We start from the raw sequence: 16,157 nt of genomic DNA, 5'->3' as shown, positions 1-16,157 counted from the left end.
ATCTCGCCATTAATAACTTCATCAACAGCGGTGTTGGGGAAGGGGAGGGAGATGGCCATATGGATTAGGGTTAGGATTTTTTTTTTCATTTTTTTTAGAGATGGAGGAGAACTAGTGTGGGTTGGGTCAATCGGATTCGGGCTGGGCTTGAGTCAGGTTTGGATTTGAGTTTTCAAAAATCTTCGAGCCTAAATCCGATCCAAAACTCGATAAAAAATTTTAGCCTGAGCTCGAATAGAGAAGTGGCCCGATCCGATCTGCCCCACTTCTAACCTTATCTACCGTATGTATGCCTCGCATTTGGATTGATCCACCTAGTTCATATAATAATTTTTCAAACTCCCGCGAAACATCGATCCAGCGACCGTGAACGGCAAGATGTGGACGAAATCGACTGTGAACGGCACGTCATCGATGGCTGGAAGGAACGTTAGCCCAAGACGAAAACCAGTTGCAAGATAAGGACCGAGTAATAGATCTGAGAATACGATGCACGACCCACTCAAAGAAAGCCCCAGTTTATTCGCCCAAAAGAAAAAAAAAAAAAACCCTGCTTTCTCTGTTCATTCGTCTGGTTCAAATTCAAGTCCTCGGCGGTGGAAGGTCCCCCAGGTCAACGGCAGACACGAATCATAAGGTCACATCCAGTCCACGGCCATGTGAACATGCCCAGAACCCACGGTGTCTGATAAATATATATAACAAGTCAAATAAATTTTAAACTTCACCAAAATTAATTAGAAAAATAATTCGAAAAAATAGCAGCGGGACACCGAGGACCCACCGCACCGCATAAACTAGCTGTTCAAAACTAGCAGCTGGGCATTCCCAGGGATGTATTTAAAAATAGCAGAAGAAAATGATAAATTCGATTTAAAAAAATAGCAGCAGAAAATATGTGTGACAAGAGACGACCTCCAAAAATCTCTTGTCCTCCCTCCTCCGACCGACTCTCTGGTCCTCCTCCTCTCTCTCGGTAATAGTCCTCTAATTTCCCTTCCCCTCTACTCCACTTCCTCCTACTCCGAAAACCCCATCCCACCCTCTTCCAAATCCACCAAACTCCTTCCCTTTTAACCATCCATGCAGGAGCTCAAAGCTTCTCGCCATCACTCCAGAAGCTACTTCCAATCCCACCCATCTTCCTCCGGTCATATGAAGCTCCTCCCCAGAAGAACCCACCTCCAACACCCCCACCACCACTACGAGAAAGCCCTCCACCTCAAAAAGTACTCCAAATGGTTCCTCTGGCTCGCCCTCTCCGTCTACCTCTTCTCCTCCTCTTCTTTCTCCCTCTTCCCTCGCCCCACCCCTACTTCCCTCCCCAAAACCACGCTTCCCCTCAAAACCACCCCACGCGCGCTCATCGAAGCTCGCAATATTTCAACTTCTCCTTCTCTCAAAATCTATGTCTACGATCTGCCCTCCAAGTATAACAGAGACTGGCTGGCGGACCGGCGGTGCGAGACCCATTTGTTTGGGGCGGAGGTGGCGCTCCACGAGGCGTTCCTCGGCTTCTCCGGCCGCGCTCTGGACCCCAACGATGCGGATTTTTTCTTTGTCCCTGTCTATGTGTCTTGTAATTTTAGCACTCCGAATGGATTCCCTTCGCTCCACCACGCCCGCCCTCTTCTCGCCTCCGCCGTGGAGCTCGTCTCCTCCCAGCTCCCCTTCTGGAATCGCTCCGGCGGCCGCGACCACATCTTCGTCGCCTCCCACGACTACGGCGCCTGCTTCCACGCCATGGTATCATTAGTTTTATTATTTTTATTGTTGTATTTATTAGCATATATTGTCATTATTATTTGAATATATTAATTACTTTTTTTGGGTGGGAATAGGAGGATAGGGCGATAGATGATGGGATCCCGGAGTTCTTGAGGGAGTCTATTATTCTGCAGACCTTTGGGGTGCGGACGCCGCACGTGTGCCAGGAGGTGGAGCACGTGCAGATACCCCCGTACGTTCCAGCGGATATTGAACGGTGGCCAGCGCCGGAGACGGTGAAGAGGGATATCTGGGTGTTTTTCCGGGGGAAGATGGAGGTCCATCCCAAGAACATCAGCGGCCGCTTCTACAGCAAGTAAGTTCTGGTGGTGACGTCTTTATTTTTTTATTTTTATTTTTTGTGTTGGGGATGGGTGGGATGAGAGGGAGCGTGGTTGCGACTGGTGACGTATATATATATATATATATATATATATATATATATATATATATATATATATATTTTTTTTTTTTTTTTTTTTTTTTTTTTTTTTTTTTTTTTTTTTTTTTTGGGTACACACGTTTACTCGGGTTCTTTGGACGCCTATGGTCTAAAATGACGGCCGTGAATGTCTAGAATTTTCAATGTGTGCAGCATTGTCCTTACCAATTACTTGGACTCCTTGATCTCCCTTTAAAATCCGCAACAACGGCCGTTAGATAATTCAAGCTGTGTTATTTTTTTAAATTGCAAAACTCGTCGTGTTTCCTGAGAGCAGAATATATTTTCCATCCTGACTGTTTAAAAAACGCGTTAAATTTTTTTTTTTTCTTTACCAACTAGGGAAATACGGTGTTTTGACCTTTTTTTTTTTTCTCATAAAAGATGACGTAGTAAGTAGACTTTACCGTTGTTAATGGGACTTTTAGGAAGTTAAGTCTTGACGGAGCAAATGCCGTCCGTTACTTTTTTTAATTACGTATTATTTTTTTTTCTGGTGCAGGAAGGTGAGGACCGAGATCTGGAACCGCTACAACACCAACCCTCGGTTTTATCTCCAGCGAAAGCGGTTCGCCGGGTACCAGTCGGAGATCGCGCGCTCGGTTTACTGCCTCTGCCCCCTCGGATGGGCCCCCTGGAGCCCGCGCCTCGTGGAGGCCGTCGCCTTGGGCTGCGTTCCCGTCATCATCGCCGACAGCATCCGCCTCCCGTTCCCGTCTGCTGTTCGGTGGCCGGAGATCTCCCTCGCGGTGGCGGAGCGCGACGTCGGCCGCCTGGAGGCCATCCTGGACCACGTGGCTGCCACCAACCTCTCCGCGATCCAGCGCAGCCTCTGGGACCCAGCCAAGCGGCGGGCACTGCTCTTCCACCGTCGGATCGAGGATGGCGACGCCACGTGGCAGGTGCTGAAGGAGCTTGAGGGAAAGCTGGATCGGTCCTGGCGGAGACGGCGGGAGGACCAATGGGAAGTTGATACGTGGAGGTAGCGGGAAGGCGGGGAACGGCTGGCTATTTCTTGGAGTGCTCGCTGTCACGGGAGCGGCGGATCGACCCACGGGTGATTATTGCTGGGTTGCTGAGCTGGCGTCACGTGATTGGTACGACCAAAAAAGGGTAGGGAGATCACGGTAAGCTACATATTTTGAAGAAAAGAATGACGAAATAAATAAATAAATAAATAAATGTAATTGGTTGGAAAAGGTTGATAATAATCAAATATTATACTGGGATATAGTTGAGATCAAGAAAGGGACTCTCCGGTTAGGGCAGAGGAAATTTTTTATTTATGGTTTTTGGGTGGTTGGATGAGATTAAAGTAGTAGAGATTAGGTACACGGGGGAGCAGGGGGTGGACCGGGATGTAATAATTATGAATTAATTTTGATATATATTAACAAGGTCGGTTGGTGCTTTTTCGATGTATTATTTAAATGGATGTGCGGTCGATAGAGGGGAACAGTTTAATTATTTGTACGTTCTTTTTTTCTTTTGTGATAATGTTAATTCTTTCTACCAGAAAAATAAAATCAGCAATTTGAAATTTAGATTCAAGTTACAAAGACGCTTATTAAAGACTTTTCCGCACGGTGGTCATAACATATCTGGTGGCAGAGTAAGAATGGCGATCATGTTCCAGCTTTTGAGTTCAAGAAGGATTGGGAGTGGCTGTATCTTCTTGTTTCTGTGAGAAAGTAAGAGGACTTCAAAATTCAGTGAAGAAAAGGAAACATAGAAGAAAAAAAAGAAAAAAGAAAAAAAAGAAGGGAGAGAAAAAGGAAAGAAAAAAATAAAGAAGGAGAAAAAAAGATGAAGAAAAGAAGGATGAAATGAGAAAAAAAAAATATTGGGACGTTCCATCCCATAAAATAATGGGAATACCTCCATCTTATAAAATTTAAAACTTCAATCATGCACGGTCTAATTAGAGATTTATACCGTTTTAACTAACAAAAGGTGTATAAGAATTTTGCATTCTATGGAATATACCTTGGCAGTCTGCGCATTGGTGAGTAAGATTTGTTTAAATAAACAATATTAGCAGTGAAATTTATCGAAAATTTAATTATTTTAAAAGCAAGATATTCAGCATTTGTTCTGTCGTGCATCAGAATCTGCTGTCCACTGTGTGATAAGTGGAAATCTAGATTGTTGACATGATTAGAGATCTTATTTCACCCTCTTGCTGAAGCATCATCCACCTAGCGCTATCGGAATTGGGTGGTGAGATGTTCCTGTCGAAAGACCAATTAGCAAGGGCCAATTCACGTAAAGCTAGTTCCATTTATAACAAGATTGCTTGTCACATAAGTATAGTTTGTTGGGCCTAGCTGAATGTTGGCTGCTGAGCTGTCTGGTTGGTCTGGTCTGGCGATAGCCTGTCTAACCTTGATCTAATATGCATCTGAGACATACCTATCAAACTATGCTCATATCCCTGCCAACTTTTAAAAGAGTGAAGGTTTCATATTTGTTTTGTAAAATTTGCTAATTGTTTGAATTCACTTGCTGGTTCTTTGCATCCAGAAGGAGTTGGCCTTGGTTACCAGTTTTATTGGATTACCAATCATTTGATTGAAGAGTTCTCGTTCTTCTTCTGATTTTAGATAAAAATAGGATATCCTAATCCTCAAAATACAATACTAATATTCTCCTATTATTCATATTACTTTCAATTTTAATTTTGATCATGAACTGATATACTCGGATATGGTTATGCTAATTTTTATATCAATCTATTCTGATTCGATTCCAACGTGAATTAGATACACCGAAAGCATGTTTTTTGTGTCATGCTAGAGCCACTTATAAAGGAATTCCTAATTTCAGACCACTGCCTGTTTGATTTATTTAAATTTTGTTTACTTTGAGCAAATGGCAGAGGGCGAGCGAACCGAATTTTGAAAAAAAAAAAATAATAATAAAGACAATGTCTATTCTTAGAAATTTTAAAAAAATCCGACCAGTTTAAAGTAAGATATAGATATCATGGAAGTAAGATATCGGATTCTGCATTGGTTGGTACCTAATAATTCAGGTAGACCGCAGCCATCATGCTTCACGGCCGAAGCAGACGGGTATGCTTTCTTTTTGAAGTGTCCCATATGCACCGCCTTTCTCCCTTTGAGAAAAATGGGCAATCGTCATCTTTAACACAAAGGTGGTCACGGCCTCCAGAAGCGGACGCGGGCGTGTGGACCCATCGTCACAAAGGTGTGACCTACTATTGGACCAGGAGAAGCCATGATCGGCGAGGACCAGATTTATGACAACGGCTGTGGTATCATAATAATAACTATTTAAAATAATTTATATCTTCGTGAGATTCTAATTTTTGAAAAATGACGTGCATGTGAATAAAGTTGTGATTATCCGCCATCTTATTTGTATATGGTATAGTTTTGAGATTTTCTTCGTTTTGAATAAAACTTGAACTTAGTAATGTGCATGTTTTGAAGATTACAATAGCTATGAAAATAGGAAGAGTGGTAGGGATGCGTATAGAATGAATGCCCATCTCAAAATTTATAGTAACAAATACTCATGTTTATATTAAGAATTCATTATATTACATCCAGTGCCACATAAAACTCAATACAAAGGCTTTTGTACCGTTCAAGTATTATCCTGATGTATTGATTTTTTATACTTTCATCGCACATCCAAGCAAAAACTGATATTCTACGGAAAAAAATTGATATTTTTTTTAATTTATGATAATAAACTTATAATCTGATGGTGCTGGAGAGGATGCCAACCGGTCAAATTGATAGTTTAATTTCCTTCAAACTTTCGGAGTGTTCATTTATTTTAATAAAATGATGACATATCACCATCACATGATATATGATAAATCAATTGTTTATGGATGCCTTCTATATACTAACTGCCAGTTACAAGCTTGGGGACAAACTCTATCATCTCTTGCACTGTGAGCACTCTTAAAAGAGAAAAGTGAATCTCCATAAAATTTGAAAAGAAAAAAAAAATCTACAGAAAAACAGAATCATGATGGATAGAACCTAGGAAAGAATGAAAAAAACAAAGAAAATAGATATCTAGTGGAGAAAGAGAGGGGCATATAGCATTGTATTATCATGATCAAAAATTTTATTTATGGAGAAATTATTGATTAGAACTATTCTACCAAATGAAATTTAAACTATCTAAAGAAATATCGCCGTATCATCCAATAAGATTAAAAAAATTCTAACAAAAGTCAGATCGGAAATGGCCAACTATGGCTCGGCAAAAAAAAATGACCATGGTTGACTTTGTACTTTTCTATGACAGAGAGAGAAAGGAAATTTTATGCAGAGAGAGAGAAGATGGCAAGCCCAAAGAGTGGCACCTTCCCCACCTTCCTCCCATCCTATACCACAACAGATGGAAGCGCAGTTTCCAAAACCCACTCGAGCTCTTTCTCTTTCTAATCACAACCCTGTTGCAAACATAAAAAGGAGGAGGAAAGCACAGTAAGAACACTATTACGCTCTCCTCATTGGGGATGAATAAGGCGAGTTGGTGGAACGCGATAATGACGTGTGGCAACCTACGAAGGAGGAGTGCCGACGATTCGAAAGTAAGCGGGAGAAAATTAAGGATAGCGGAATGAACTTGGAAGATGTTTGAAGCTGAGGACATTTTGGTTGGTTGATGAGTCGATCAAAATGAGATATTTTTCAAGATGAGGAGATGTATGTACAAATCACTCAAACTTAATAAGTCAAATTGTATTCTTTTCTTGTTCTTCACTCTTTGCCATTCATTCAAATTCCAATCTCATGTACAAGTCCTCTCCTTATTATTATTATTATTACTATTATTCACTCTTTGCCATTCATTCAAATTCCAATCTCATGTACAACTCCTCTCCTTATTATTATTATTATACTACTATTATTTACAGTTGAGATGATTGACCGTCCACCTAGTGGATAATGGTGGGTCCTTTGGAGTTAAGCAGGGCTACAATTGGTTTAGAGATGTAACACACCAAGCTTCATTGAGTTTGGATTTACCTACTTGGCTTGAAAATAATTTTGAGCTTGGATTTACCTCTGAAGGAAAAGAAAGACACTAGTTTTCCAAATTAGAAAAAGTTAGTATTTAAATTTTTTCAAATTTAAATTTTACTAAATTATCCTAAATCTGGATTTTTAGCTACCACTACATAAAAGCAGCTTAGTGTCTTCCAAAAATAACCCTAATCAAATAAATCTATCAAATAACTCGTAAATGTAAGATCTCTCTTAAACGCTTTAATATGCTAACAGTCTAGAATGGATCATATGATTGATTGACCATCAGATGTCTGATTTAGCAAGAAAGAATTAAACAACTTCAAAGAAGATATTTTAGCATTCTGAGACTCCAAAGACTTTCACGGAAAGACAAAGAAAGATGCTTTTAAACCACAAGAAGGCGAAATATAGCACATTAGAAAAATAGTTTATTATTTCTAAAATCTTTTGAGAATTGAGATTCTAGTTAAATTATCCTAAATATAGGATACTTAGAAGCAACATACATATGTACATGCATTAGTATAATTTAAATACGCTCGAGCCTGTTTCTTAGTTAAAGCTTGGTTTGTTTAGCTTCCAAACAAGCTTGATTTGGTCTTTTCACAAGCTGAGCTTGAGCAACCCAGTTCATTTGACTTCTCCAGTTAGGCTGGGGAAGGTAAGTTATTTTGCCCATCCATCCATCCTTGTTCAACCAAATAATTATTTGAGCATCTAGAATTTGTCATTTTCTCAGAAAGATAAAATAAGTATTCTGAAAAATTGGTACAGCACAGATACTTCTTTTTGGTCTTTCTAACCTATTCACCCCACTCAACCCAAAAAAAAAAAAAAAAATCTATATGAGAGGATGCATAGTTTAAACCAGCCTCGCAACCAAACACATCCCAAAAGATCGAGCTTATTGACAACTGAATGTGCACTTCTCTACTCTATGCACCATTATTCACTTCAATATCATCTGGAAAAAATTCTACTAAAAAAATGTATATCATCTGAAAAATTAAGCATCTTGACATCACCACAAAAAATAAGCAAATGGTAAACTAGTCCATTCTTGCATCTTGTATTATTCTTCCATGAAGTGGAGCACTATTTGCAGATGATAATCAACAGACGCATAACTGAAGAATTAGGACTGCACAAATTTTCAAAAAAAGGACTCGTATGGACTAGTTGCATGAAACTCTGGTTCCCTTCAGATTAAGGACTGCCCTACAGCTACCACTATGATATATTTGCTTTGACACCAACAAAGACAAACCTACTAACCCAACAGAAGTTGCAGCCCAAGAAATAGAATGCAATAAATTCAGATTCCTGTTTTCTTCGTAGATCTTCTGTTTCACCACCAAGAGATCATGACCCTTTTATCAGTTCTGAAGCTAAAAATTCTAAACTAATAATTTGACAGGTTAGAAGCAAGAAAAATACCCTGGCGTCCATGTCGCACTTCCATAACATCAAAGCCAAAGAGAAAGCAATTTGAATAGCAGGGGAGATATAAGGCACTATCTACCACCTCCATCGGCTGCCTGAATGGATTTATCTGAATCTACAGTACAGGTTGCATCATCATCGTCAAAGCTTAATTTCAGATAAAAATCAGCAAACAGAAAAAACAGGAGAACAAACATACTGGCAGCTTGAGAGGTTGACAAGTAGTGCTTATGCAACGGGCACCAAGATATGCAGCTTCTCACAGAAGTCAGAAAATACTGCTGGGACACCCATCTCCTTGATTAGTTTCTGAAAAACAGCATGTGTAAGCTGTATGCAACTTTTCAACTTACCCTAGTGCAGTGACTCTAAACCGTTGTACTGCAACCAGCAAAGATGCAATGTTTGGTGATTATTTCACATCCACACAGAAGATCATTCAAAGTTATTACATAGAGAACCAACTTGGAAAGAAGCATGAAACCAAGGTTCACCATATTGGTACCAGACCTTGTACTAGTACATCCTATTATAAAGTTGGTATACAGTTTGCACATCTCAGCATACTGAATGTCGGTATGATATGGTAAACATACAAATTTGATACCAGTGTAGTACTGTATGCCTCGTACAGTATGGTACCAATCCATATGGCAAACCTTGCATGAAACAAATCAACAAATTCAACGCATAGTGACCCAACTTATGTACATGAAATATAGTGCTGAAGCCATGCTAGGAACTATGCTTCTATACGTTCATACATCTAATGTTATTTGAAAATGTACATAACTATCAAAACCTTCAGTAATAACAATACACAAGAAAACTCAGAAACAGATACACCCATGTGGGTTTCAAGGTGTTGATGCAACATAGTTTCTGGAAAGCAATACTACTGTGCTTTAGTTTCCCACAGAGAGGACACTTAGAAAAGACAATAAACAGAAAACGAATGATAATAGCCAAATTTGTATATGAGCAGCTGCAAATGATAGAAATGTGGTGAGCTGGCACGAAGAGAGCTTGGTGAATGGTGACCTTATTTAAAGGCAGCAAATGGCACAAAAATATTGCAGTGCAGTCAGTGGCACATAAGGTAACGGTAGATTGACAGTTTGCCCATCACAAGCATCATCAGGCTGATAGATTTTAAGACGAATGAAATTGTTGGAACCTGCTGGAACCACAACGCACAGAAACATTGGCGCCACCAAAACTTTCCTACAAGGCCTGATTTATTTCCTTCTTATCAGAATGATTGTTGGAATTCTTAATTTTAGAATAGAGATATTAGGAATCAATTATATATATTTTTTCTATTGTAATTAGTTTCTATTCTAGGACAAATCTTTGTATAAAATAGAAGCTGTTGTAAAGAGTTTTTTTATCAACCAAATACAAAAAATTCTCTCCAAAACCTGTGTTCAACATAGTATCAGAGCTGAGCCAAACTTTCTTGCATAACTCTACGAAACAGATCTAGATTTTTTTGGTTTTTTGGATCAAGCTTCTTGACAACATCTAAAGGGGTTGGTGACTATCACCACCCATCTCTGAAGGAAGATCTACCATTGATCAGCCTTCTCCGGTGATTTTTTCCGGCCGTTCTTCTTTCCGGTGATCTCCCTCGTGTGTTGCGCCTCTACCCAGCCCCTGCTTGTAACCGGTTTGCATTTTTTATTTTTTGGTGCATATCTCTTGTTTTCAGTTTTGCTCCCATGTTTTTCCTTTCTGTTTATTGAAGAATGGCTGACGGAAAAAAAGGAGTAACTGAAACTAAAATGGGTTCTGTTAGTGATAATCCCTCCTTGCAAATTAGTCCTGTAAAGCTTGATGAAACCAATAATCTAGTATGGTCAAGATCCTGTCTCTTGTTCATTCAAGCTAGAGGACTGTAGGGTATATTATCAGAGATAAGCCAAAACCAGAAATTACTAGTTTCACCTATAGTCAGTGGGAATCAGAAACTTCTCTTGTGATGTCTTGGCTCATCAATTCTATGCAACCTCAAATAGCCTGCGGATATTTGCTATTAAACAGTGCTTCCATCATTTGGAATGCAGTTTCTCAAACCTATTCTCAAATGGGCAATGATGCACAGATTTATGAGCTACGAAACAAGGTTTATGGCACAAAACAAGGTGAGATGACTATTGCTCAGTACTTTGCTGAATTGAGTGGTTTATGGCAGGAACTGGACTACTATCAGACTTCAGGCCACATGTGCTGCTGATGCTGTTAAGTTCCAGAAATTGATTGAAAAAGAGCGCATCTATGACTTTCTTATTGGCTTGAATATAGAGTATGATCAGATACGGATCCAAGTGCTTGGAAAGGATCCCATGCCTTCTTGAGGCAGACATACTCATATGTGCAACAAGAAGAGAGTCGAAGGAATGCCCTGATCTATTCAACCTCTATTGACAAGGTAGGGCTAGTAGCTACTTCTCGAGAACAGTCACATGTTCTCAGCATGGTTCATCAACAAGATCATTACACTTGACTACTGTGGCAAGTCTCGACATACAAAGAACATTGCTAGAAACTGCATGGTCATCCAACTAAGGGCGTGGAGGTAAACGGATGGCTCATCTAGACCACAAGCAAATGTGTCTGAGACTGGATTTTTCGAAGAAATAACTAATATTGAAATTTTCCTATGAAGAAGTTCAATCCCTAAGACGTTTGTTGTCATAGCTTGAATCTCAATCTACCACTGTTGCCTCTTCTAATTTTGTCAAATCAGATCACGCTTTTCTTGCCAATCTTGAAAAATCTTTTTGGATTATAGATTCTGGAGCAAACAAACACATGACAGGCTCTTCAAACAAATTCTCAACTTATTCCCTATGTTCAGGAAAAGAAAAAATCCGCATAGCGGATGGGTCCTTAGCCAATATTTTTGGAACTGGTTTATTGAATGTACTCCTACTATGAATCTAACTTCAGTTCTACATGTTCCTAGCTTTCATATAAATCTTTTGTCTGTTAGCTCTATCACTAAGGCCCTTAATTGCAAAATTGAATTTTTTCCCACTCATTGCATATTTCAGGAGTTGAAAACAGGGAGAACGATTGGCAGTGGTAGATTGCAAGATGGCCTATATTTGCTAGATGACAGTTGTGGTTTCTCAAATCCTGATACAAACCAAGCTTTGTTAGGACATTCTATGAGTGCTAATCAAGAGATCATCCAATGGCATAGGAGATTAGGACATCCTTCTTTTATGTTTTAGAAAGGTTATATCCTATTTTGTTTAAATAATGCAAATCAGATTTGCTAGTTTGTGATGCTTGTGAACTTGCTAAACCCACACGACATTCTTATCCTTTAATAAATAATAGAAGTTTGGTTCCTTTTATGACTATTCATTTTGATGTATGGGGGCCTACCCAAACAGTGTCTTTATCTGTTATAGATGGTTTGTCACTTTTATTGATTGTTGCACTAGATGGACTTGGATTTATCTGTTGAAAGCAAAAAATAAATGTTTTCTTGTTTTCAACAGTTTCACAAAATGATTTGTCCATAGTTTGATGCTCAGGTTAAAATTTAAGAATGATAATGATACAGAATACATAAATGGAATCTTTCGTGCCTATTTGAATTCACGAGGAATCTTACATCAAACTAGTTGTGTAAATACTAGTGCATAAAATGGGATGTCTGAGAGAAAGAAGAGACATTTACTTGAGGTGGCTCGATCTCTATGTTTACTATGAATCTTCCTACACCTTACTGAGGGGATGCTGTTCTTTTGCAGCATATCTTATTAATAGAATGCCCCTTAGAACACTGAACTTTAAGAGTCCTTTAGAGATGCTCCAGAAAAGCAATTCTTATATTGTTCCCCAAAGATCTTTGGTTGTGTTTGTTTTGGTCATAAGACAAATGTTGGAAAGTTAGAACCTAGAGCTCTTAAATGTGTGTTTGTGGTTACTCTGAACTAAAAAGGATATAAATGTTATCACCCCCCTTCAAGGAAATATTTGTGAGCATGGATGTCACATTTAGAAATCTGAGTCTTATTTCTCCACCCAATCACCTCTTCAGGGGAACATAAGAAGGAAGAGGTGTCTTCCCCTTGTCATTTTCAAGAGGAGACTCTTAGACTTGAGCCAAACTTTAGTGATGATGTTAAGGACAAACCACCTCAAACCCCTGGGAGATTGAATAGATTGGATTTGAGAACCTACACACGTCGGAAGAAGACAGATACAGCCATTAACATGATGCATCTGATCAACCAACATCCCTGAATTCAGTTTCTGAACATCCTGAGGAATATGTGGTGAGTCTCTTTGATTCTGATGATACTAATCATGATTCCGAGTCTAATTCTAATTCCTCTATTGATGATCTTGATGTTCCCATTGCTCTCAGATAAGGAGTCAGGACTTGTACTAAACATCCTATCTTCAATTTTGTTTCTTATAATTCTTTGTCTCCTTCCTATAGAGCCTTTTCTTGTTGTTTCTTCTGTTTCTATCCCACGGATTGGAAAGAAGCGTATCTTGATTCAAAATGGAAGGCAGCTATGATTGAGGATGAGGGCTTTGGCAAAAAATGAGAGATGGGATCTTGTTACTCCTTTGGAAAGAAACCAGTTGGATGCAAGTGGGTGTTCATAGTAAAACATAGAGTGGATGGTTCAATTGAAAGTACAAAGCCAGATTAGTGGCAAAAGACTTCACACAGACCTATGGAGTGGATTATCAGGAGATCTTTGCTCTTGTTGCAAAGATGAATACTATTAGAATACTGTTATCATGTATTGCAAATCTTGAGTGGGACTTACCGCAGTTTGATGTTAAGAATGCCTTTTTACATAAAGATTTAGAGGAAGAAGTGTACATGGAAATTCCCTCGGGTTTGATGATGAAAAAAACCAAAAGAAAGGTTTGTAGATTGAAGAAGGCATTATATAGTTTGAAGCAATGTGACTGCTTATCAATGCCTGGTTTATGTTGATGATATAGTTGTGACTGGAAACGATAAGGAGGAGATTACCGTCTAAAAGAACTCTTGGCCGAGAGTTTGAAATTAAAGACTTGGATAGATTATGGTATTTTCTTGGAATAGAGGTTGCCAGATCAGATAAAAGAATCTTTATTTCTCAAAGAAAATATATATTAGATCTCCTGGAAGAAATAGGTATGTTGGGATATAAACCTGCAGAATCTCCAATTGAAGCTAATCATAGATTGCAAGCAAGAGTTGGGGAATCAGTTACTTAAGGAGATATCAGAGGCTGGTTGGGAGATTGATTTATCTCTTCACACGAGCTGATATAGCATATGCCGTGGGCCTAGTGAGCCAATATATGCATGATCCTCGTGAGCCCCACTTAGAAGCTGTTTTTCGCATTCTAAATATCTGAAATCTGTACCTGGAAAAGGACTTCTATTCTCAAAGCATGGCATCTTTAGATAAAAGCTTTTACAGATGCAGATTGGCTGGAACTCTTGATGATAGAAGGTCAACATCAGGTTATTGTACATTTGTTGGTGGCAATCTGGTTATCTGGAGAAGCAAAAAGAAAAATGTGATAGCAAGATCAAGTGCAGAAAGGAATATAGACCATGACACAGGACATCTATGAATTATTATGGTTACGAAAATTGATGGAGGAATTGAAGTTGTCAGAAACAAATGATTTGTCCTTATTCTGTGATAACAAAGCTACCATCAGTATGGTGCACAATCCAGTCCAGCATGATCGGACCAAGCATATAGAAATTGATCGACAGTTCATAAAGGAGAAAATAGTGAATGGATCTTTGAGTGTCTCTGATGTGACTTCGAAGGAGCAGTTGGCCGACGTGTTCACGAAAGGTCTAAGCAGCAATTATTTCATACTCTAGTTTGCAAGTTGGGCATGTGTAATACACATAACCAACTTGAGTAGTGTTGGAACCTGCTGGAAGCACAACGCACAGAAAAGTTGGCGCCATCAAAACTTTCCTACAAGGCTGATTTATTTCCTTCTTAACAGAATGATCTGTTGGAATCCCTTAATTTTAAGAATAGCAGATTATTAGGAATCATTGTATAATTTTTTCTATATAATTAGTATCCTATTCTAGATAAATCTTGTATATAAATAGGAGCTGTTGTAAAAAATTTTTATCAATCAAATACACAAAAATTCTCTCCAAAACCTATGTTCCACAGAAATTTTTAACAAGCTAAAGAAAATATGCAAAATCAAAAAGAGTCTCACCATTATTTGATCCAACCTTCAACTTAAGCTTGATTGGCACATGGCACAGCTGGCTTAAACACTTGAGGGTGGTTTTACAATCAATCAATGAACATAAATCCCACATTCTTTTGTTGAGGAAATAGATATCCCAGATAATAGAAATCTAAATCTCAATGCTATAACAGTAAGAGGATCGAGGTCATGTCAAACTGCAAGTGCTCCTTGATTGAATGATTGTAAAATAAGATCATACCTAGTAATAATCACATTGTCCATACTCCACAAACAAAATTGGAAAATACCTTCCCCTATAGAGATATTTAAATTAACATAAAATGGTCAAGCTTGCTTCTAAAAGGGGCCACCAAACCAAATTTCTCGAACAAGCCCGAGGTTCTTATTTGGGACCATAACTAGCCTGGTGAAGACAAATATGTGGACAAAAAAATTTATTCTAAAAAGACCAACAGTAGAAATGCTGTAACGATCTAAGACCTCACCATAAAAGGCTATCCGGAAGGTATTGTTCATGTGCGTTAGCCTGGATAAGTACGTAATATCTCCCCAACCGCCCAGCACACAATCAAGGTAGGACTAAACACACACCTACACAAGTCCTCACATACTCTTGTTTAAACCCTGGCATCCTTGCAGTGCTCAGGGTTAGATCCAATTAAATCCAAATCAAATAAAATCCAATCAAAAATATTACATTCAGCTTGTGGTTAACCTCAAAAGGCCAATGTTGTAGTGTACCCTATCCCACATGAGCCATAGATTAGGTCATTTTGATACCATTTATAAATACCCAAGTGCTCACCAAAACAGCCAGCCAGAAGTAATTGTTTAAGATCCTTGAATCTGTTTAAGAACCCAAGATCTCCTCAAGCACAACTATGTGGGACGAAAACACATCGCATGGGTCCTCACAAATGTAGTCTTCATTCGTAATAGGTAGAGAAGCCTACCCATGAAATACCACAACAATCATCAACAGCCAACAATGGTCATTTTATTTGAGCATGTGGATCCAAAATCTCCTCGTAATCAATATAGTGCTCCTGATTAAATCCAATACCACCATCTTGTAAAACATGAAGAAAACATTTGGATCCACATTATTAAGGGATACTTGCATAACATATGGGTCTCAATCATTTGCAAAGAAATAGATTCCAGGTCTGTGTGCAGCAGATTGTATTAAACTTCTATCTTAGCCTCCTTTTAAGAGACAAGTATGTGTACCACATTCCATATGAACATATGTAAAAGAAC

General features: G+C 38.8%; 2 protein-coding genes across 2 annotated transcripts in view; one reads left to right on the top strand and one right to left on the bottom strand.

The window, feature by feature from the left end:
• The first annotated feature begins 941 nt into the window (after positions 1-941).
• On the top strand, positions 942-3,634 carry LOC105042929 (probable glucuronosyltransferase Os03g0107900). Its single transcript, XM_010920299.4, has 3 exons — positions 942-1,746; positions 1,842-2,083; positions 2,712-3,634. Exons 1-3 carry the CDS (start codon positions 1,084-1,086, stop codon positions 3,193-3,195), a joined length of 1,389 nt encoding a protein of 462 aa, XP_010918601.2. The 5' UTR covers positions 942-1,083; the 3' UTR covers positions 3,196-3,634.
• A 4,541-nt stretch (positions 3,635-8,175) lies between these two features.
• The window catches only part of LOC105042930 (uncharacterized), a 31,798-nt gene continuing 23,816 nt past the window's right edge, over positions 8,176-16,157 (bottom strand). The window contains 3 exon segments of the mRNA XM_073256100.1: positions 8,176-8,788; positions 8,873-8,934; positions 8,937-8,982. Of these exon segments, the coding sequence (XP_073112201.1) occupies positions 8,633-8,788; positions 8,873-8,934; positions 8,937-8,982 (264 nt within the window). The 3' untranslated portion in view covers positions 8,176-8,632.

The sequence above is a fragment of the Elaeis guineensis genome, chromosome 4 (assembly GCF_000442705.2).
Source record: "Elaeis guineensis isolate ETL-2024a chromosome 4, EG11, whole genome shotgun sequence".
NCBI lineage: Eukaryota > Viridiplantae > Streptophyta > Magnoliopsida > Arecales > Arecaceae > Elaeis > Elaeis guineensis.
Note: the sequence above shows the minus strand (reverse complement) of the source record. Positions and strands in the feature narration are given on the sequence as shown.